Source organism: Triticum aestivum, chromosome 5D, assembly GCF_018294505.1.
Source record: "Triticum aestivum cultivar Chinese Spring chromosome 5D, IWGSC CS RefSeq v2.1, whole genome shotgun sequence".
Taxonomy (NCBI): Eukaryota; Viridiplantae; Streptophyta; class Magnoliopsida; order Poales; family Poaceae; genus Triticum; species Triticum aestivum.
The window spans coordinates 181,742,295-181,766,582 of NC_057808.1; the positions used below are offsets into that span (position 1 = coordinate 181,742,295).

Sequence of the window (24,288 nt, forward strand, 5' to 3'; positions counted from 1 at the left end):
CCATATCACATCACACCATGCCCTGCAAAAACAATTTAGACGTCCTCTACTTTGTTGTTGCAAGTTTTACGTGGCTGCTACGGGCTTAGCAAGAACCGTTCTTACCTACGCATCAAAACCACAACGATAGTTTGTCAAGTTGGTGTTGTTTTAAGCTTTGCAAGGACCGGGCGTAGCCACACTCGGTTCAACTAAAGTGAGAGAGACAGACACCCGCCAGTCACCTTTAAGCAACGAGTGCTCCCAACGGTGAAACCAGTCTCGCGTAAGCGTACGCGTAATGTCGGTCCGGGCCGCTTCATCTCACAATACCGCTGAACCAAAGTATGACATGCTGGTAAGCATTATGACTTATATCGCCCACAACTCACTTGTGTTCTACTCGTGCATAGCATCAACGCATAAAACCAGGCTCTGATACCACTGTTGGGGAACGTAGTAATTTCAAAAAATTTCCTATGCTCACGCAAGATCATGGTGATGCATAGCAACGAGAGGGGAGAGTGTTGTCCACGTACCCTCGTAGACCGAAAGCGGAAGCGTTATCACAACGCGGTTGATGTAGTCGTACGTCTTCACGATCCGACCGATCAAGTACCGAACGCACGGCACCTCCGAGTTCAGCACACGTTCAGCTCGATGACGTCCCTCGAACTCCGATCCAGCCGAGTGTTGAGGGAGAGTTTCGTCAGCACGACGGCGTGGTGACGATGATGATGTTCTACCGACGCAGGGCTTCGCCTAAGCTCCGCAACGATATTATCGAGGTGTAATATGGTGGAGGGGGGCACCGCACACGGCTAAAATATCGTATATCAATTGTGTGTAGAGGTGCCCCCTGCCCCGTATATAAAGGAGCAAGGGGGAGGCCGGCTGCCTTGGGCGCGCCAAGGAGAGTGGGGGAGTCCTCCTCCTAGTAGGAGTAGGACTCCCCTTTCCTAGTCCAACTAGGAAGAGAGGGGGGGGAAGGAAAGAGAGGGAGAGGGAGAGGGAAAGAGGGGCTGCGCCGCCTTCCCCTAGTCCAATTAGGACTCCTTATGGGAGGGGGCGCGCCACCTCCTGGCTGCTGCCCTCTCTCTCCCCTCAGGCCCACTAAGGCCCAATACTTCCCCGGGGGGTTCCGGTAACCCCTCCGGCACTCCGGTTTTATCCGAAACTTCTCCGGAACACTTCCGGTGTCCGAATATAGTCGTCCAATATATCGATCTTTATGTCTCGACCATTTCGAGATTCCTCGTCATGTCCGTGATCACATCCGGGACTCCGAACAACCTTCGGTACATCAAAACATATAAACTCATAATAAAACTGTCATCGTAACGTTAAGCGTGCGGACCCTACGGGTTCGAGAACTATGTAGACATGACTGAGACACCTCTCCGGTCAATAACCAATAGCGGAACCTGGATGCTCATATTGGTTCCTACATATTCTACGAAGATCTTTATCGGTCAGACCGCATAACAACATACGTTGTTCCCTTTGCCATCGATATGTTACTTGCCCGAGATTCGATCGTCGGTATCTCGATACCTAGTTCAATCTCGTTACCGGCAAGTCTCTTTACTCGTTCCGTAATACATCATCCCGCAACTAACTCATTAGTCACAATGCTTGCAAGGCTTATAGTGATGTGCATTACCGAGTGGGCCCAGAGATACCTCTCCGACAATCGGAGTGAAAAATCCTAATCTCGAAATACGCCAACCCAACAAGTACCTTTGGAGACACCTGTAGAGCACCTTTATAATCACTCATTTACGTTGTGACGTTTGGTAGCACACAAAGTGTTCCTCCGGTAAACGGGAGTTGCATAATCTCATAGTCATAGGAACATGTATAAGTCATGAAGAAAGCAATAGCAACATACTAAACGATCGGGTGCTAAGCTAACGGAATGGGTCAAGTCAATCACGTCATTCTCCTAATGAGGTGATCCCGTTAATCAAATGACAACTCATGTCTATGGCTAGGAAACATAACCATCTTTGATTAACGAGCTAGTCAAGTAGAGGCATATATACTAGTGACACACTGTTTGTCTATGTATTCACACATGTATTATGTTTCCGGTTAATACAATTCTAGCATGAATAATAAACATTTATCATGATATAAGGAAATAAATAATACTTTATTATTGCCTCTAGGGCATATTTTCTTCAGCACCATGCAGTACTAAAGTTGCACCATATAGCCCCAAAGTTGGAATTGAAAAAATTTGTCGAAACATACCAATGCGGGATCTAGTTTCAAAGATCTCGTCGCGGGGATTCCAATGGTCAAAACGGATTTCAATTCCGACGCGCGGTTTGGAAGATGTAGCTTTTTAAATTTTTAAAAACCCGAAATAAATGCAAATGGATCTGTCTTTCTCAAACTAAACGAGCAATGTGAACGTATTTAATGCCAGCGTACATGCACTAGCAGACACATAAATTAACACATGCATGCGTTGTGAGACTGGCCACAATGGGTAGTAACATAGATTAGTAACATGCACATGTTACTAGTCTTGATATGTGTGATGTTATTCATACTACTAGTAACTATTTACCATTTTTCTCCATTTCTTTATTTATTGCTTGCCATATCATCTATTTTATCCAGATATGTATAATGTTGCTATCTATGTTACTCCCACTGTGGATAGTCTGAAAGCGAGGCCGCTCGTTTCATCTTAAAAGTGCGCGTGCACTTTGAAGAATTTGGGTACAAGAACGCCTGTGGGCCGAGGGGGCGACGACTAGGTTTTTCTAGCCGCCCGAACTCTGGCGGCGGCACCGGTTTACACGCCGGGCGAATCGGGGTCAACGGCCAGCACGGCTCGCGCGGCGGCCAGCTCGCGCAACGGGTGACGCTCGGCCACGAGGGAACGACGGAGTGCGGGAACGCGCAGCTCAGCACGAACGACGCCGGGAGGGCGCGTGGCCATCGGTGCGCCGATGGGTGTGTGCGCGCTGCGGCTGGGTGTGCCGACCATCCCGCGAGGCTCGCGCATCCGGCGCAGCCTCGACGTGGTACGACAGTGGCAGGCTCTGCGGTGACCTAGTCAGCCAGCGTGCCCACGCACAACACAGTGGCCAACGAGCGAGCGCTCGAGGCGCCGTAGCAGCGGGAAGACGTGGGCACGGGCAGGCCAGCGTGGTGGCCATGTGTGGTGCGTGCACATGAGCCAGCAAGCGCAGGCAGGAAGACCCGGTGGCTCGCGTTGCGCGCGGTTCAACCGACGATGACCAGCAGGGCCCTGGCCATGGCGAGAAGCACGTGTCCGCTCGACGGGCCCTCACGGCTGTGCTACAGTGCACACACGGCGACTAGCATACTGCCAGCGGCTCACTAGTATCTCGCGTGACACGGCCATGGCCGTGGCCACAACGACGGCTTGCGGACCTCTCGTGGTACGGCCAACAGGACGATGACGGCGGCGCGATACAACAAGCGCATGGTGACGTGGCTACACACAGCAGCATGTGTGTCATCCAAATGGCATATACGAGTTTGGCAAGATGATTTCGTCTATGTTGATCATCGTCGGGACGACACAAACCAGCAAGACGACGCATGCACATCCTGTGCATCACGGCGGTGTCGTTCTCATCAGAGCACCGGGAAAGTCATTTTGAGCGTTTCCGTGATGTACCGGTGGATCCTACACCGGTCGTTCTGCGCTGCGATCCGTGTTTGTGCTGGCCCACTGTCATGTATAGGTGTTGTATTGTGTTTGCAATCCGCACGTATTTGCAATATGTCAGAAAAACCGGCCACACCCCACCAACCACTTTACGTCAGGTTTACATTTACTGTGCCCCGGTAACCTTGACCCCTCCTCCCACTCCCCCCTTGCCCTTTCTCTTCCGTCGGCCTTCTTCGTTGAGCCTCACCACGCTGTCCATTCTTCTCGGCTCAGTCAATGCGGTCTACCCTCTTGCTGAAGTCGCTCCTTTCTACAAATATGGATTGAAGCTGAATCGAAGTTCTTGAGTCCTGGCGGAGTTGGTCTATTTCTTCCATCTGGCGGAGCGGGTGGATTTCCGACAAATCTAGCTCCACGTTTGTTATATTTCTTTCATCTTGTTTTGCTTTTTGTTCATGCGGAAATCTTGCCCCTTGTAATCCCAAAGCTGCAATCTTGACTGGACCTTCTAACTAACCTTCATCATTTAGATTGTAAGATGGATTTGTAGGTATATTACTGGTTATTAACCTAATATGTTTATGTGAATCTTGAAAACAATAATTGTTGTAGCTGTAGCTATATTTGAACCCTATACCAAAACTGATAGATTCGCACATTTCATCAATTCTGTTACGTGAAATGTGAAAATTTTATTGATGAACCTAGTTGAATTTTTTGCCGCACTTTTCTAATGATTCAAAATGTGAAATGTGAAATTTTTAACATATTATGTTTAATGATAAAAGTGAAGTACAGATTTTTGTACTTTTAATGCCTGCTAATATGAATTATAGAGTAGGAAAAGTGAAGTATAGAGTAGGAAAAGCAAATTTTAACTTCTCTATGTAACTTGCAATGTTAAAAGTGAAGTATAGAGTAGTAAAAGCAAACCTTGATTGAGAAATTGTTTAGCGGCACATGTTTAATGTTTGCTAAATATGAAATGTGATCTTGCATATGTGTCTCAAATGTGAGATTTATTATTTACATTCTGTTGTTCAAAGTAAGGATTGTTTTTCACATTTTTATGTAAGGAATTATTTTGTCATTACACTTTCCACTTGTACACTTCCCACATCTTTACATTTCTTGTATTCAATTTGTTATCAACATTTTTATATGCAAGGAATGATTTTCTCAGTACTATATAAAATTTTCAGAATCTTTATCGCTTAAATTTCTATGGATGCAGATATGGAGCCTAGAAAATCGCCAAGATCAAGAAAACAAATCCAGTCTGAACTTTCTAGCGATGCATCCAGTGATGATGATGTTTCTTCTAGATCCAAAAGCACTACTAACAGCAAAAGAACTTCTCCAAAGAAGATTAAGAGGGCCAATAGGAAGGATGTAGTTCATGTACTGATATTTCTTTGTCTTAAGCATATATATGTTTTTTAGTTTCTTACAGATTTATCGTCCATATTTAAATGTAGAGCATCAATTGGAAATGTAGCCCTCACAGACTTGCAGAACTTATAAACAAATTAACTCCAAGGCAACTACAATGGGTTCAAGAAATGGGATTCCAGTCTGTTACTGATATGCCTCCACATAAATTACCTCGTCGGTTGTTGCTATGGCTTGTCAAAAGGGTTGACTGTAAAAGCAAGTCTTTGGTATTAAGAAACAGGAAAATATCTATCTTGGATGCCGTCGAGAATATTCTGAAGTTTCCATCTGGGAATTTAGATGTTCCAATGCCTCCTACTAGAAATCCTAGATATGAGGCGTTTACAAAACTAGAGAAATTCAGGTCAGAGAAAGCTGGAAGAGGACAAACTTTGGCGGAAGAAGAAAAAGAATTGATAACATACAAGAATCTAGAAGACAAATAAAAGTTTTGCCTTTCTTCTATGGAGATCATATTATGTGTATATTTGGCACCAACTACATGCCACAATGTCAAGAGAAGTTATTTGCTAGGTGATTTGGAAGATATGTCAAAGGTTTCTTTAATGAATTGGTGCACTTTTGTTGTTAATTATTTAATTAGAGATATCAAAGACACCAGGACAAAGAAATTCAGGAACATCAACCTTCAAGGCTGTCTACACATCCTTATTGTGAGTACACAATTTTCGTTAAATTTTAATAACCTACTATTATCTATGATATTGCTCAAATTGTTTCCAATCAATGTCAAGTTATTAATCCAACCATATACATGTCCCATGTAATGTATGTAGATCTGGTTAAGCAGTCAATTATCAATGTACCGGCTGGAACACCTCGTGTTAAGTTCCTTATGAATGATATAATTGATGAATTGGAGTTCACTTGTCATAAGAGAGGTCGAGACGATGAACAACTCTTTGAGTCAATTCTGGTATGCTTATTGCTTACATTATTTATTAAAGCATGATTAAAAAAATATTCATGCCTCAGTCATTCTATGCATAATTATATTTTCCATTTTGAAGGATGAAGAAAAGTTGTCAAAATATCCTTTAGTTGAACCTAACAATGTTTCCGAACAAGAAGAAAGTGATTCAAATGATCAGGAAGTTTCTACCCAACAAGATGAAGGTCATACTTCTAGAAGACGCGTGCGCATTGCTTCACACAGTGAGGTAAACAACAAATATTGATAATCAGTACATCTTGACTCTAGTTCATAAATATGCTAATTTATTTTAAATTCATGCAGAGATGTACCGGTAGGTCTTCCAAACGACGGAGAAGTACCACCAATGAGCAAGAGGTGAGAAAAATGATTGAACAAACTTGAGAAAGAAGCTTCTACATTTTTAACTACTGCAGCTATTTAATATATGAAACTCATATTTTAGATATTACCTATATAAGCTGGTAAATTTAATAAATGAGCTTGACGCAATCAATCAACGATATACTGTTGAGAAATCTAAGGTGATGAAACACCACAAAACAATGTTGAGAAAGAAGTCAAGTTTCCATTTGAAAGAGTTGAGAAGTCTACCGGCAAAGATGCAGACTCATCTGAATCTGATCAACATATGGAAATTAATCAGTCGGTATCTTCTCTTTGTCCAAACTCTTCAAAGTTGATTGATGCTGCAGAAGAAACTGAGCAAGTAATTGTCGATAAATCAAACAATCCGGCTCAGTAGTAAGAGTACTTTAGATACTTCTTCAAAAAGCCCGTTGCATGAAACTCTTCAAATTGTGGCGGCAGCTACTGCAATGGCTAGTATTGTTTCTCAGAACGAGGGAGTCAAAATGGATGATTTTCAACCAGGTCAAGCAAAGAAGAACAAAAAGGTTATCAAAAAATAAAGAGGAAAACAGCTTCAGAAAAGAGTCTTCAAGCTAATGAAGTAACTACATCAATCACTACAGGAATCAGCTACTTTGCCGTCTGCCGCGGACGGCAAAAGGCTCCGGCAAAGTAGGCTACGGTAAAGAGCTTCTTTGCCATCTGCTTTTTGAAGCGGACGGCAAAGGGGCCTTTGCCATCAGCGGCGGACGGCAAAGAAAGCCGACGGCAATAAATGTGCTATTAGTCCGTTAGGCGGCTAACGGCAGCCTTTGTCGTCCGCCGCTGACGGCAAAGAGCATCCGGCCTTTGCCGTCCGCCGAATGGCGTCAGTTGGCTGTCACTGCGGGACAAGTCTTTGCCGTCTGCCACTGTAGGCAAAGCCTTTGCCGTCCGCCGCTGTAGGCAAACTGACCAAATGGGTCAGCTCCCAGGGAACACAGGTGGCCGCCGCGTGGCTTCTTTGCCGTCCGCGGCGGACGGCAAAGGCGCCTTTGCCATCAGCCGCTGATGGCAAAGGTGCCTCTTTTTTCTGTTTTTTTAATCCAGCAATTTTCACAGCAAATATATGACATATATATATATATTTCACAGGGCTATTTAACAGCAAACATATGACATATCCAGCACATAAGTTTCATCGTGCATACATATATAGTTCCATCCATTCATACATAGCAAGTTGCACATACACATTGTTCCATCCATACATATTACAATGCAAAGTTTCATCAAGATAGCAAGTTCCATCATAGCAAGCTAGAAGAATACTAGAGGAGAATGAAAGAAAAAACAAGCACTCCATCATAGCAAGCTAGCTTCCGTGAAGTGAATGAAATCTGCAAAAAGGCAAATAAGAAAGTTAGAAAAGGTGACTAGAAGAAGAAGTATATGCCATTTATGAGCTAACTTAGGTGAAATGGATCATTTATGAGCTAACTTAGTTGAAATGGATCGTTTATGAGCTATCCTAGGTGAAATAGATCGTTTATGAGCTAACTTAGGTATAATGCATCATTTTAGAGCTAACCTAGGTAAGATGGGTCATTTTGGAGCTAACCTAGGTGAAATGGATCGTTTTTGAGCTAAGTTAGGTGAAATGGATCGTTTATGAGCTAACCTAGGTGAAATAGATCGTTTATGAGCTAACTTTGGTAAAAATGCATCATTCTAGAGCTAACCAGGTGTGATGGGTCATTTTGGAGCTAAACTAGGTAAAATGGATCGTTTGTGAGCTAACCTAGGTGAAATGGATCGTTTATGAGCTAATCTAGGTAAAATGGGTCATTTTAGAGCTAACTTGGGTAAAATGCATCATTTTGGAGCTAACCTAGGTAAGATGGGTCATTTTGGAGGTAACCTAGGTAAAATGGGTCATTTTAGAGCTAACATAGGTAAAATGGATCATTTTGGAGTTAGTCTAGGTAAAATGGGTCATTTTAGAGCTAACTTGGGTCAAATGGATCATTTATGAGCTAACTAAGGTATAATGGGTCATTTTAGAGCTAACTTAGGTAAAATGGATTGTTTATGAGCTAACTAAGCTAATTATGCCATTTTTGACATAAGTAAGCTAAGTACATGTCATTATTGAGCAAACCTAGTTAACTAAGCATACTAGAGCTAACTTAGGTCATTTTGGAGGAAACAAAGCTAAGTATAGATCGTTTTAGAGCTAACTTAGGTAAAATGGATGGTTTTGGAGGTCAGTAAGCTTATTAAGTCATTTTAGAGGAAAAGAAGCTAACTCTAGGTCATTGTGGTAAGCATATTGGAGGAAATAAGGCTAAGTCTAGGTCTTTATGCATTTGTTAAGCAAAACACTAGAAGAAACTTACCAGCGCCCACCATCTTTCAATACCTGCCATGACAAAGAGTAAACGAAATTAGTACAACATAAAAAAATACCGACATGAATAATAATATGTATATCACTTAAGTGTATCAGCATCAAGTACAACATAAAAAAATTATATACCTGACACTACTAATAATCTCGATCACTATCATCAATAAATGCATAATCATCATCATCACTATAATCAATGACGGGCTCATAGGGTTCGGTGGCATCAACATGTGGAAGGCCACCTTGACGTAATCGGTCAAGCATTGACAGGTCATCCGCAACAGTAACCTCTTCTTGTTCCGGCTCTTCTTGTTCCTCCTCTGGGTTGATGTCGGATTCACTGTCGCTGTCTACTTCAATATTTTGGGGTGAAGTATAGCGGTTCTTGAAACGCTTTTTGGAAAGACGTGTCTCTTGGAAGAATTCTCCTTCATATGTGTCTGGGTTAATGTGAGGTTCATAATCCTCTTCCTTTGGGGGAGATAGTCTAGCACGTGGCGGCACTTCATAAACGACATCCCAACCTTTCAGATTTGGATTAGTTTGGCAGGCCCACGGTAGATAGAATACTTGGGTCGCCTGTTGAGCCGTAATATAGACATCAGGAACATCTAAATGGGTGCTTTGTTTGATTTCAACTAGCCCTATATGTTCATGAGTCCTTCTAGTCTCCTTCGGCTGAAACAAATAACATTTGAAGAGTACGACATTCGGTGGGTTGTCACCATAGAATATAAGTTCATAAATTGCTTCAACTCTCCCATAATACCCGGTACCTCCTTCGCCGATAGCAGATACACAACAATTTTTAGACTTTTGGTCGGCCATAGATAGCTCTTTGCCATAGGTATGAAAGCGATACCCGTTGATGTCGTATTTGTCAAATGAACGGACCTTATAGTCAAAACCATTAGCGACTTGTCTCAATTCGGCGTCCATAGACTCTGAATTAGCCTACAAGTTTAATATGAAAGGATTGTTGCATTAGGCAGAAATTAGCGAATGTAATGAAATGGTCTAATAGAAATTACCGTTTGTTTGAACAAAGAGATGAAACCGGGATAGCCACCTCCTTGCTTTGCGAGAAGCTCATACTCTTCAACGGAATCCTTTTGAATTACCGCTCCATGCGAGAATATGGCGACGTATCGACTGTATAAAATATCCAGGAATAAGAGCAGTTCAAAGGAAATAGAAGTTGCGAAACAATGTACCGAGAACTTACTCGATGTACGGCCGCACTTCTGTTAGGTTGTTGAAGATATACAACGTAATGGTCCCCTTGGTTTTTATGAACCATTCAGCGCTCCATTTGTTCTGACCAGTGTGATGGGTATACATCCACGCACGATCACTCATCTTGACTTTCAGAGCTACTGGACACACAACAAATATATATATATATATATAATTCACCATGTATATATTCATCAGTTGATCTACTTTGTCAATTTTATTACGTCCATGCAACCTACACTCTAATAGGTAATGATAGGTCCTAATCCCACCCGAGTATGTGTAGATTGGGTTCCTTTTCCCATGCTATGCTCCGGATCCAACGCAAAATTTCGGCAGCACCTCCCCGCTGTTCTCCTGATACACGTCTCTGCAATAAACAGAGAGGATGTGTACCTGGAGAACAACAGGGGAGGCACTGACGAAATTTATGCGTCGGATCCGGAGCAAAGCATATGGGAAAATGAACCCAATCTACACATACTCGGGCTGTCCATGGATAGCGTTGGACAATTCGAAAGAATCAAGGTTATAAATGTGCAAATGCATGCATATTTATAACTATAACGCTTTCGAACGGGAGACACATATTGGTTACGCATACTGATGATTCAAGACACATATATAGCTAGCTATCAAGTTTCATCAGCACGAACACCGGAACAGAGCAAATAATTAATGGGGGAGGAGGACATGTCATTTGTGCTCACCCACGAACGAAGGGGCAGAGCTCGTCAAACGCACGGCGAGGTCGTCGAACACCAAACCTCGCAGCGATGAAACAACTGCACATTTAAATCTACCCGATCAACACAATTATATATGATGTTTTTCATAACAAAATCGAAAAATATATGACCTAACTCATAATTCACAAATATATGACCCCGTCGGCCTCTGGACAGCCAAAGAGCACCTTTTCGGGAGGTGTCGGGGGTCGGGGTGTCGTGTCGGGGTCGGGGTGCTGTTTCGGGGTGTCGGGTCTGGTGTCGGGGTCGGGGTGTCGGGGTCAGGGGTCAGGGGGTCGGGGTGTTGTGTCGGGGTCGGGGTGTCAGGGTGTGGTGTCGGTGTCGGGGTCAGGGGTCGGGGTGTCGGGGTGTGGTGTCGGGGTCGGGGTGTCGGGGTGTGGTGTCAGGGTCGGGGTGTCGGGGTGTGGTGTCGGGGTTAGGGGGTCAGGGGTGTCGGGGTCAGGGGGGTCGGGGTGTCGGGGTGTGGTGTCGGGGTCGGGGTGTCGGGGTCAGGGGGGTCGGGGTGTGGTGTCGGGGTCAGGGGGTCGGGGTGTTTCCTTCTATCCTTCTTCTTCTTCTTGCTTTCTCTTCTTCTTCTTCTTCTTTCCTTTCTTCTTCTTCTTTCATCTTTTTTCTACTTCTTTTACTTCTTTTCGTTTCTTCTTTTCTTCTTCTTCTACTTCTTCTACTTCTTCTACTTCTTTTCTTCTTCTTATTTTTTCATCTTTTTTCTACTTCTTTTCTTTTCTTCCTTTCTTCTTCTTCTACTTCTTTTCTTCTTCTTCTTTTTTCATCTTTTTTCTACTTCTTTTATTTTCTTCTTTTCTTCTTCTTCTACTTCTTCTACTTCTTTTCTTCTTCTTCTTCTTCTTCTTCTTCTTTTCTTCTACATATTCTTTTTCTTCTACTTCTTTTCTTCTTTTCTTCCAACACTAACACTATATAACACATATCTAGCACTAAATCTATCACTAAAAATTAAACAGCAAAAAAATGAAAAAACAGAAAAAATGAAAAAAAAACTCACCGGAGCAATGGGACGGTCGGGGCAGTGGGGCGGGTGGGCCGGCGACGTGGTGGCGCGCCGGAGCGCCGGGATGGTGGAGCGACGGGGCGTCGGCGGGTGGGGTGGGGGTGGTGGGGCGACGGGGCAATCGGGGGCGGGGGCGGCGCGGGGCGGCGGGATGGTGGGGGCGACGGGCTGTCGGCGGGTGGGGTGGGGACGGCGGGGTGGTGGGGCGACGGGGCAAGCGGGGATGGGGGCGGTGGCGGGGGCGGCAGTGGGTGGATCTGGTGGCGTGGCGTCGGGTAGGAGAGAGGGAGAGAAATAGAGAGGAGTAACGGGCGGGGGGGGGGCTCGATCGGCCGTTAGTTAGGTTAGGTTAGTTAGCCTTTGCCGTCGGCCAAGCCTTTGCCGTCCGCTTTGTTTATCTTTGTCGTCTGCTAGCAGACGGCAAAGAGGGGGCCGTTAAGTTTTTTCTAATCGGCTCGTTAGTGGGGGCCACCTCTCTCTTTGTCGTCAGCCAGCAGACGGCAAAGAAGTGACAGATGGCAAAGACCTTCTTTGCCGTCTGCCAGTTGTTTGCCGTCTGCTTTTTGGTAGCTGATGGCAAAGACCTTCTTTACCGTCTGCTAGCGGATGGCAAAGAACTGGCAGACGGCAAAATCCCTGATTCCAGTAGTGAATAAGCATGCCTAATCCTTCGCATAGCTGCCAAAATGTTTTTGTATCAAAGAGCAATAATGATGTTCCCAGTACAACTGATTGTGCTCAAATGTCCAAATCAATCACAGTCCAAATGAAGGTTACTTTTACCTCTTCTACAAAAATAATTGACCCCCCCACCAAGTGATTCAGTTAAAAATGTTGAAGAAGAGAGTGAAAGAAATGTATCAACAATTGAACAAACAGAAGTTCCCAGAGCAGTTGACACAACTATCAAGTCTAGAGACAACTCAACAATTGAAATTCATTCCGCCATCCAATTTACGACAGCCACGGAAGAGAACACACAAGGAACATCCAATGTTACTCATGAGTCATCCTTACCTATTTTCCGCGATGAATCTCAAATATTACCGCCACTGGGAGTTGACTCAGATACTTCTAATACTGGTGTGACAAAAAATTTGTAGACACAACAACTTTAGATGTAAGCATGTCACACCTTTCAATTGATGTTTCAAATCATGTTTTGGAAGAAGCTCATCATTCGGTTACACATGATCACATTGAGCCGGAAGATGTTAATCCTGAGGCAGAGGTAGTCAAAGATACTGTTGTGAAAGACACTATTCAAGGAAGCATGTAACTACAAGACTTAAAAATCAATAAAGATAACTTGATAACAGATATGGCTCCAGATTTACTAGTAACGTCGGAATTGTTTCAAATCAGCGCCCCAGGTGATGTGCCCCCACCTGCCATTTCAGATGCTGATGGTGTTGATGTTTCATCAAGTGTTGATGAAGTTTCTAAATCTATTGGAGGAACTTCTTCAAATCAGCATACTACTGAAAATGCATTACATAATGTTGGAAACAAGGATTCTGAAGTTCAGCCTGACTTGGTACATAATGTGACCAGAGTAAGAAAGAAGAAGTTCAAACTTGTTTTAGGCAAAGGTTCTAAGAGTGCAGAGCCAATTATGGAAAATACGGTTTCAAGGTCGGCAGCTGTTAAGGACAACACTAATATCAAAGATGAAGTCACTGAGAGCTTGCCTGTTGCTCCTTCTATTGGAAATTCTTTTGCTAATCTCAGCTCACCTAAAAAGCTGAAACAGAAAGAGATGAGCAAAGTAATTACTGAGTAGTCAGAAAAACAAGTCCGTTCTGATCCTTCAACTCAAGTTTTGCAAGATGTATTCTTAGAAAATGAAAGACGGATTGGAGTTTTTCTGAATTTCAATCACAAAAAACTCCAAATGATTCACAGTAGGTTACAACTGAGCATGCAGGAGAAGAAGATAGCAACTCTGATGCTGACATCAATGATAATGAAGTTTCCTCTGAAAGCACAGATAACAAAGAAATGGTTTCAATTGACAGCGAAAAAACAAGTTCAACACCTGTGAGGAATGATTTTAATAACATACTACCACTGAAAGAACCAATCCCTTGTGGAGAATCTTTCATGCATGTTGGTAGTGTAAACACAACAACAAAATCAAGACCTCAACACTTCCAGAAGAAAGATGAAATTGTTGAAGGTTTATCTGAGCTTGTTTTAAAGAACAAGATACTCCCATCCTCAAAAGTTAACAAATTATATGATGAACATGTTATGATGAAAAAATTCAATGCTACGAGAATGACAAGAAAGGATCAAAGGGAGACAGATGGAGGAACAAAATTATAATTGGTCCTGCATCAGCCTCTGAAAGAGAATTTGTGCAAGCTGTTCGGCCAAATGGGAAGATCTGCCTCAATATGATGTGGCTTTGTTCCAATGCTATAATGCGAGATTGGCATTTGCGGTCCAATATTATCTTAGACCAATCATTCATACTAAGTTTTTGTCTGATTTCATAATTATTATTTTTATCTTTCTCGTATATAATGTCAAATCCTCTTTTTAAATCAGATTGAATTGACTAAGAGTTTGAAGAAGTGTGATCATAAATATTTGTCAAAGAGGCTAGCTAAGTATTCCCTCAAATAAATTAAACAAGTAATATGTTTAATTTTATAATGATTATGTGCTATATTCATATAATTAGTATAATTATGTGCCTAACATATTAAATTGATGCATTTAGATTTTCTTGCCAACCTGTAAAGATAACCACTGGATTGCAGTTGTGGTTAACTTTACCTAGAATGCTTTAGAAGTTTATGACTCAAAAAGCATTGTCAAGGATGGAGAAGAAAGCTAGAAGAATCTATTGAAAAATATGGCGTTTACATTTAATTTGTGCTGATTTCTTAGCTTTCAATTCTGCATACTATCCCCTTTGCCTAACAACTTACGTGAATAATAATTTATTCTTTGGATGAATGAAGTAATGCCAATTTAATATTTTGTAGACTTCGAATATCCAGAAGGCATTTAGTGAAGCAAAGTGTTTTTCGAGTAAAAACATTGAACAAATGAAGACATACTACAAAACAGACGAGATTCAGCATAACATGTAAGAACTACACATAGTATATTCATGTTTTCATGATGTAATCTATACATACCCTAATCATGTTTTCATTATTTAATGTATTACAAACTGAGTATTTATGTTCTTATTCATAGGAAAGACTATGGATACTTTGTTATGAGAGTTTTGCAATGCCACAATGGCAAGGAACTTGTCTGGAACTGCAAGGCACAAACAATTGATTTATGATGTATGTGGAATAATTATCTTATCAAATATATTAACAAGTACCTGTGTTTTGTACAGATATCAATGGATTTATTCGGGAAGGAAATCGGCTATTCCTTGATAAAGCATGTTCATAATGATCTTAATCCGGACAGACATGAGATAGCAGCATTGAGAGGAGATGCTGAAACAACATCAGAATGATCTGTTGATATTTATCCTGCTTTGAAAACAGTGGTTGTTCTATGAAACTTCTTATGATGTAGATGTGAGACTATTTTTTGGATGTAATGGAATATGGTAGTACTACTAGTATCTTTTTTTAACGCGTAGCATACCTGGTACTTTAATATTCTGTCTTCTCATTATCAGTTCTTACGATTGACTATTATGTTTTATTAACGTGTGAAATCTGACTCAATTGTGTGAAATGTGTTTTTTACATCAGAAATATTTTATACAATATTATTGAATTGCAAAACGTTCAACTGCTTAACTCATTTCCCTTAATCCTATTTCATGAAAAATATTTGACATATGCTAGTTAGATAGAACTTTACGCATAACATACTAAATGAACTGTACTTTCACGATGAATGCACGACATACCATACATTTTTCACAAGTTCAACTATATATTATATTTCACAAGTTCGTTCCATGTGTTATTACGATCATAAAAAAAATTATAGAATATTACATAATTGCACATTTTATTTCTCGAAGCATGTCACAAAATCCAATGACATGAAACATATTTCACATTTTCTATTTTTATATAATCATATAGGATACAACCATAAACAATTATATCGGTGTTTTAGTGTATATTTGTTTCACATAACACAATACACATCAAGTTAACATACTATATAAAAACATTATTTTGCACAAAACAATATTTTCAAAATGGTGAAAGTAATCATATATCTTACTATGTGAAATTTTAAATATCACATATCATAAAGTACACATGCATATGATATTCTCTATTTCATTATTTATATATATTCATTTCTTCAATGTTCTAATCAATTTTCATATTTCAAAAATGGTATGTCATATGTGTAATATGTGATACTTAAAACTAGTTATACGTTTTGAACTATTCCATATTTCATAAATGTTTTGCCAACTGTGTAATATGTGACTTTTCCAAAATTTTATTCTTATGTGAAAAATAATATTATTTCTGTGAAATAATAAAATGTACACTTTTTTCATAAAGCAATTTTTGAAAAATAATTCCACACTTCACAATTTGAATATCTATTTTCTAATTAATGATTATTTACACATGTTTAATTTCTATGTTTTATATCAATGAATTTACGATGAAATATGAGCTAAAAATATCAGATTTAGAAAATATAAATTTATCATAAATAGCTAATATAATTAATATTAGCATGACATAAGATCCACAGATCCTCTTTTCACATGTCCAACCAAAGAAGAACCACAAATTGAGGGAAAGATTTGAAGTATTAATTATTACAAAATACATAATATCTTGGTAAACATAGCTAAGCATAGGTTGACACAATGCTTTCCATGTCTTCTCGTTCAAGATCTGTGATGGTTATTGAACTTCAGCACTTGCAATTCTCCTTCATGATTATTCTTCTTCATCATGGGATACACCTGCATTCCATCATGTAAATATTAGTTATGTTAAATGAAATGAACTTATTTATAAGCATTAAATATGAGCATATATGTTTTATACTGATCATGATGTATATATGTCTGCATGATGATAGGCATAAAATAACACATATGACCTAATTTTTCTAAACATTCCTCATGTGAAATGAAATTTCAATAATATTCACCTGGAATGTAGAAAGTCTTCTATGGATAGATTGCTCTGGTTATCTCTGTTCCAAACATCTTTTCTGCTATTCCATTGACCATATTAAACTCAAATATTCCACTATCAGTCCTAATTATCATTGCATCACGGTCATCATAAATATGAAGTATTATTCCGAATGGAGTCCAACATCCATGTGCAATGCCTTGAGCTGGGGTTATGTTCGTGACATCTATGAGCTTAAAAGGATTCCAGCTTATCTCATCAGTTGTATCATATTGTATCTTCCACAAGATTATTCTAAATGCAATGAATGTAGCAATAACTACATCCTCCTCTTCAATTCTCAGAACATGAACATTCCTCCTAAGCATAGCATCCAATACTGGTGGAATCTCAATTGAGGACGTACTATCGTCAAACAAATTGAATCTAAATAGATGCTTCAACTTCAAGACTAATACATCATATCACCAATAATAATTCCTGGCCGAAATTCTACACTAGAAATTGTTTCTAAAACATACATTGAACATTGCCAAGTTGATATAACAGAAGTCGATGTATAAACCTTGGTGCTTGTTTGACCAGTGGCTATCCATATTATTTTGAACGGCAAATTGTGGCAACCAGCTTTGTGGTCATGGTTTGCAGCACATAAAATGTTTGCTTGACTATTCAATTCATCTTCAGGTTCTTCTGCAGTTACAATCTCCCCAGTCATTGGATCCCAAGTAGCAAGTATTTCTCCATGAAATGAATGCATAAGTACTTTACCATGCGTGACATAAAAAATTCTTAAGCTAGGGAATGCTTGTTTGTCTTTCAGAGTCATGAATGGCTTCTCAAAGTAGTTGAACCCTTCCACACCAGGTTTATATCCAACAGGAAGGAATCTGATAACATTATCTATTCTGGCGAATACCCAAATTAATGGCGGCATTTACTTCCTTTTGAATAACAGCTTCTTGAACACATTGTTACAAACCAGATTATTCCACTTTTTGCAAATAGCTATTATCTTGAATACATCAACGAGATGGGACGGCATTTTTGATAAGATTATCTATTTTAAATCATCTAGAAGAACAGCTACATCACCCGTCTCCTTGATCACATCCTCTTCCATCCTTTTGTGTAACTGCAAATTATGAATTATTACAATAATACAAGTTATCAAAAGAACCTCAATGCGTTCATGTTCTTTCTGTTAAGTTTAGTAACAAGGTCATGTTAAAATAAAATTTTATGTCAATACAGTTTTGTTACACACTAATACAAGAAATATCTTCTTTTGAATGACCTGCACAACCATATTAACCACACATGTGTTCACAAAACAAATATTTAACTAGTATGCAACATTTAAATTTGTGAATTCACCAATAATTATATAATTTCAATATTTCATATATGTGAAATATGATACATATTTTTCCAGAATCTTGAGTAATATTTCATATAGCGTAACAAGTATGTTAAATATGCTATCGAAATGTCTAACACTTATTGTTGGTGTACAAAAGTAGGGGACTTTCTGTACCCCTTACTTGTGCACGGGTAGTCGTAGCCACACCTGCGGCCACGCTTGGCGGAGCAGAAGAAGCAAAGGTATGAGACTGCCAAGGCAGTACTCGAGCCAGAAGCATGAAGAGCAAAGGGGCAAGAGGGATTTCCCCCGGCAACACCCTTGCCGGGGCAGCCTACATAGCCCCAGCAAGAGCCTTGCCGGGGCGACTTGCCCAACACCAGCAAGGCCACCACCAATGAGCCTGAGAGTTTTGACACCATCGACAACGTCGAGACCAAGACTCAGGGGCGCCTGCGTGGTGGCATGCAGATCTTTGTAAAGACCAAATGCCTGCAAGTCTGGATAAGAACCAGAAGACGAAGACCCCCGGCAAGATCCTTGCCGGGGACAGACGAAGACCCCCGACAAGGTCCTTGCCAGGGGCAGACGAAGACCCCCAGCAAGATCGTTGCCGGGGACGGCCACGAGACCCCGGCAAGACCCTTGCCGGGGGCATCTATGGGGCCGCGGCTAGGCCCGCCCCCACTAACGTTTCACTGCCCCGCGGCCGTGCCGACGCGACAATCAGCCCGCCAACTAGGCAAGTGCCTGCGTGGCGGCATGCAGCTTCTAGGCCAACTAGTCAAGCACCTGCGTGGAGCATGCAGATCTTCGTGAAGACCCTGTCACCGCACCAGCTCAGCAACCAGCCAGCCAGCATGGCGCTGCATGCCTCGTCAGCCTGGACGCGCGCCGAAGCAAGGCGAGGCTGTTGGGGATCGTAGCAGAATTTTAAAAATTTCCTACGCATCACCAAGATCCATCTATGGAGTATACTAGCAACGCGGGGAAAGGAGTGCATCTACATACCCTTGTAGATCGCGAGCGGAAGCGTTCTAATGAACGGGGTTAATGGAGTCGTACTCGCCGTGATCCAAATCACCGATGACCGACTGCCGAACGGACGGCACCTCCGCGTTCAACACACGTACGGATCAACGATGTCTCCTCCTTCTTGATCCAGCAAGGGGGAAGGAGAGGTTGATGGAGATCCAGCAGCACGATGGCGTGGTGGTGGAAGTAGCGGGGATCTCGGCAGGGCTTCGCCAAGCTTCTGCGAGAGGGAGAGGTGTTGCAGGGGGAGAGGGAGGCGCCAGGGGCTGTGGTGCTGCTGCCCTCCCTCCCCCCACTATTTATAGGCCCCCTGGAGGGGGGGCGCCGGCCCTGGAACCCATCTACATGGGGGGGGGGGGCGGCGGCCAAGGGGGAAGGGGGGTTGGCTTCCCCCCAAGCCAAGTGGGGCGCCCCCACCCCTAGGGTTTCCAACCCTAGGCGCAGGGGGAGGCCCAAGGGGGGCGCCCCAGCCCACTAAGGGCTGGTTCCCTTCCCACTTCAGCCCATGGGGCCCTCCGGGACAGGTGGCCCCACCCGGTGGACCCCCGGGACCCTTCCGGTGGTCCCGGTACAATACCGATAACCCCCGAAACTTTCCCGGTGGCCGAAACTGGACTTCCTATATATAATTCTTCACCTCCGGACCATTCCGGAACTCCTCATGACGTCCGGGATCACATCCGGGACTCCGAACAACTTTCGGGTTTCCGCATACTAATATCTCTACAACCCTAGCGTCACCGAACCTTAAGTGTGTAGACCCTACGGGTTCGGGAGACATGCAGACATGACCGAGACGCCTCTCCGGTCAATAACCAACAGCGGGATCTGGATACCCATGTTGGCTCCCACATGTTCCACGATGATCTCATCGGATGAACCACGATGTCGAGGATTCAATCAATCCCGTATACAATTCCCTTTGTCAATCGGTATGTTACTTGCCCGAGATTCGATCGTCGGTATCCCAATACCTTGTTCAATCTCGTTACCGGCAAGTCTCTTTACTCGTACCGTAATGCATGATCCCGTGGCTAACTCCTTAGTCACATTGAGCTCATTATGATGATGCATTACCGAGTGGGCCCAGAGATACCTCTCCGTCATACGGAGTGACAAATCCCAGTCTCGATCCGTGCCAACTCAACAGACACTTTTGGAGATACCCGTAGTGTACCTTTATAGTCACCTAGTTACGTTGTGACTGGCGGCTTCCGACGGACCCGGCAGAACTCCTGCGGGTCTGCCTCCACAATCCAGCACCACCGGCCCCGCCACTCGTCCTACCTCTCCTTCTGGGCACCCTCCGGGGACGTGCCCCTACTCTGTTTCCTCGGGACCCAAGTGATGCAACCAGAGATGGCGCCCCCTGGCTGGATGCGAGGGGTGAAATAATGGCGGAAGAGCGCCGTGCTGGGGAGCACTCCGGCGAAGCCCTCGCAGAGATGGGAAAAGAAGACCATGCACGCCACGGCGTTCGGCGTAAGGTCCATAAGGTGGAAGCCGTAGGTGTGCATGATGTCGTTGAAGAAATCTGAGAAAGGGGGGCAAAGTCTGCAGGAGAAGTAGTCGGCGAAGAAAGGATATCGATTTGGACCGGTCTTAGCGCAACAGGCAGGGATGATGCGCGTGGCGGGATGCCCCGATGTCTCCCTTCCCCACAGGGGCCTGAACTTCTCCTTGAGGGTGAGTGCATCGACCATCGAGGTGAAGAGGGCGTACTGCGTCCGCATCTCCGCCAGCTCGCTCTCCGGCGCCTCCTTCCCCCCGGCGTCCTTGGCCGCTCCCTTGCCCTTGCTTGTCTTAGGCGCCATGGCAGCTGAGAGGGGGTGAGGGATCAAGGGCAATGGGGGCGCAGCGGCGGCGAGCAGAGGTGAGAGCTCTGATTTCCACTTGGAGAAGAAGAGGGGAATGGCGGTTCCGAGATTGGAAAGGGCGCAGAGGGTAAATGAGCAGCGCCCTTGCGGTTTCCTCTTTTGTATGGGGAAGACGCCGACCGCCTCTTTACTATTCACCGCGAGGTGACGCAAGCGTGCTGCAACCGTCCCTCGCACGACCTCCACGTCACGCACTCAATGCGGGTCATGGGGAAGCGCAACTATCGAAGGAGTTACCACAGTTAAAACTCTGCCACGCGTGCCCGCGCACCGTTCTGGGCCTGGCCCAACAATTCTTCGCGCTTATGTGTGGCCCAGGCCCGGGGGCTCCTGTCGGTGTACGAAAGTAGGGGCCTTTCTGTACCCTTTACTTGTGCACGGCCAGTCGTAGCCACACATGTGGCCACACTTGGTGGAGCAGAAGAAGCAAAGGTACGAGACTGCCAAGGCAGTACTCGAGCCAAAAGCATGAAGAGCAAAGGGGCAAGAGTGATTTCCCCCGGCAACACCCTTGCCGGGGCAGCCTACATAGCCCTGGCAAGAGCCTTGCCGGGGCGACTTGCCCAACACCAGCAAAGCCACCACCCATGAGCCTAAGACTTCTGACACCATCGACAATGTCGAGACCAAGACTCGGGGGCGCCTGCGTGGTGGCATGCGGATCTTTCTAAAGACCAAAGGCCTGCAAGTCTGGATAAGAACCAGAAGACGAAGACCCCCGGCAAGATCCTTGCCGGGGACAGACGAAGACCCCCGACAAGGTCCTTGCCAGGGGCAGACGAAGACCCCCAGCAAGATCGTTGCCGGGGACGGCCACGAGACCCCGGCAAGACCCTTGCCGGGGGCATCTATGGGGCCGCGGCTAGGCCCGCCCCCACTAACGTTTCACTGCATCGCGGCCGTGCCGACGCGCCAATCAGCCCGCCAACTAGGAAAGCGCCTGCGTGGCGGCATGTAGCTTCTAGGCCAACTAGTCAAGCACCTGTGTGGTGGCATGCAGATCTTCATGAAGACCCTGTCACCGCACCAGCGCAACAACCAGTCAGCCAGCATGGTGCTGCATGCCTCGCCAGCTTGGACGCGCGTCGAAGCAAGGCGAGGCGGCGACGGACGGGACGAGCTTCGTTGCCGTCCCTGATAAAGCAAGAGGGCACATAGGTGGCGCATTAAATGCATTTGTCCTACGGTGCCAGGTGATAAACTTGTCCACTGTACACTTTCCACCTCCTGTGTGCCACTCTGGCGACCCCTTTGACATATAAAAGGAGGCCCGAGGCGTACTGTGGAAGGATTCGGGCTTTTTTGGATTGGGCATGCACTGTAGCTAGTTCAAGAGCTTAAGAACACCAAATATACATAGACAAGCAGGACTAGGGTTTTATGCATCGCTTGCGGCCCGAACCTGGGTGAAAATCCCCTCGCGCTGATCTTTTAGACCTGCTCTTTGCGCAGCTCCACGCCCCGCCAACCGTAGAAGGGATTCCCCGGGACCCCATAGGTGTTGTTTCCCCCGACACTTATGAAACTAGTTACATGGTAAAATTTTATTTTTCTAAATATTACATATTACATAAGACAAATGAATGACTAATGTGAAATATGTTATACATGCATTACATATACAATACATACTTTTACAAAATGTAAAAAACCAAGATTATCTGAACTAATAGAAATCAATTTTTTTAAAGAATATGAAACATCACAATTACCATTTAGAACATTTTGCTATGTCATATAGAAGTCTTAACTAAAGATAGATCCAAACAAGAATATATAACAGAGAATCCCCAAATGGTAGTACACACAAAGAACATTTAACATATCTCGATATTTTGAACTCATTTAACCAATAAGAAATCCACAAATAACTAGATTTCAAAAAGGATATACATAAGAATAAGAAAGAAAGGCATACCTTGTGAATGTAGTGCAGACAATATAACTTTTAGATAAACTGCAGCTCTATGTATGCTGAAGAAGCCATTCCTTTTGTTGAATGAAACCACACAGTTCTTTCTTCTTGAGATACTTCATGTGAATGTATAGAGAAAAGGTAGGAGAAGAATAGTAGGTGGAGAAAGGTTCTGTCGAACGACCCATAAGGTAAGAGAAGTAACAGTAAAGATTCCACTGCCCCGTACCAGTAAAGTTGTCACTTCGACGTGAGTACTCATGTACCCGTCACTGAAATAGGAAATTACATTTCTGTTAAATGAGACTTTCTCACATCAGTCTCTTGTAGAGGGCTATAATGGTAAAATTATACTTCAACCTTTCAAACTATATTTTTTTACTTTTGCCGCATGGTACTTCCAAAAGGTCAAGTAAGATTTGTTTCATCCCATTGCTTCTCCAGGAAGATTGGCATGCAATCAATTTTCTCCTCATTTTCTAATAACTATAACATGGCTAATATTTTGTTTAAAAAAATTCCATTATGAATCACATATCATTATGTACGTATAATGAAATATAGACTCATAAAATCTTGCATTGGAAATTAAGAAATTAATGTCTTAAATAACCTAATTATATGTTATTTTTTTACTATCTTTTGGTACTTGTAATATATAATTTCTTATCCAAAAAAAATATTTATAATTTTTTGGCTATAGGTTATGTTTTATATTATTTTCTAACTTAACAAATTTTGTATAGTCGTTTTATTTTCCAACATAAATTTTAAAGTAGCAAAATTATTTTATATTATATGAAATATGCAGCAACTTTACAGTTATTCGTGAAATATTCTCTGTCTTTTTAATTATTTTATACATACTTTTGTATCACATGCTATGATAAGTGATATATTTCAATGCATGTGTCTTTGCTCCCACATGCCTTCTTAAAGTTCTATAAATATGGCATACTAGTAGCAGAGAACAAGAAGCATTTCAAGTAGCAATGCCTCCTCAAAAAGTTAAGAAGATAGTTGATGAATCACCACCAAAAAAACAAAACAAGTGCAAAATGCCTTGGTGGTTGACAGCTTCAAGCAGCTCCAACCATTTCAATGAGACCTCTAAAGATCCAACTGATCTTATGAAGAAGAAGATCATCACACCCTCATCTTCTTCAAACATAGAGAATGAAAGTTCTCATTTATCTAAAGAGGTAATTGATTTACTAAGGCCTTACT

General features: G+C 42.9%; 1 protein-coding gene across 6 annotated transcripts; it reads left to right on the forward strand.

Annotated features, from left to right (window-relative positions):
- The first annotated feature begins 3,612 nt into the window (after window positions 1–3,612).
- Window positions 3,613–15,361, forward strand: LOC123120014 (uncharacterized). Of its 6 annotated transcripts, none has more exons than XM_044539998.1 (8): window positions 3,613–4,053; window positions 4,872–5,038; window positions 5,676–5,745; window positions 5,869–6,008; window positions 6,103–6,252; window positions 6,330–6,383; window positions 14,760–14,863; window positions 14,977–15,120. In XM_044539998.1, exons 2-8 carry the CDS (start codon window positions 4,874–4,876, stop codon window positions 15,068–15,070), a joined length of 777 nt encoding a protein of 258 aa, XP_044395933.1. In that variant the 5' UTR covers window positions 3,613–4,053; window positions 4,872–4,873; the 3' UTR covers window positions 15,071–15,120. The 6 variants fall into 6 exon arrangements, 4 of the variants coding, with proteins under 4 accessions (XP_044395933.1, XP_044395932.1, XP_044395935.1 ...); XM_044539997.1 differs by having other exon boundaries at window positions 3,618–4,026; XR_006459261.1 differs by lacking the exon at window positions 14,977–15,120 and adding an exon at window positions 15,128–15,361 and having other exon boundaries at window positions 3,739–4,053; window positions 5,116–5,745.
- The last annotated feature ends 8,927 nt before the right edge of the window (window positions 15,362–24,288 follow it).

Excerpts from the sequence above, each read along its gene's own strand:
- LOC123120014 (XM_044539998.1), top strand. The coding sequence starts at position 4,874 with ATGGAGCCTAGAAAATCGCCAAGATCAAGAAAACAAATCCAGTCTGAA. Across the intron at positions 6,009-6,102 it reads AACTCTTTGAGTCAATTCTG|GATGAAGAAAAGTTGTCAAA; the intron begins GTATGCTTATTG and ends TCCATTTTGAAG. Across the intron at positions 6,253-6,329 it reads GCATTGCTTCACACAGTGAG|AGATGTACCGGTAGGTCTTC; the intron begins GTAAACAACAAA and ends AAATTCATGCAG.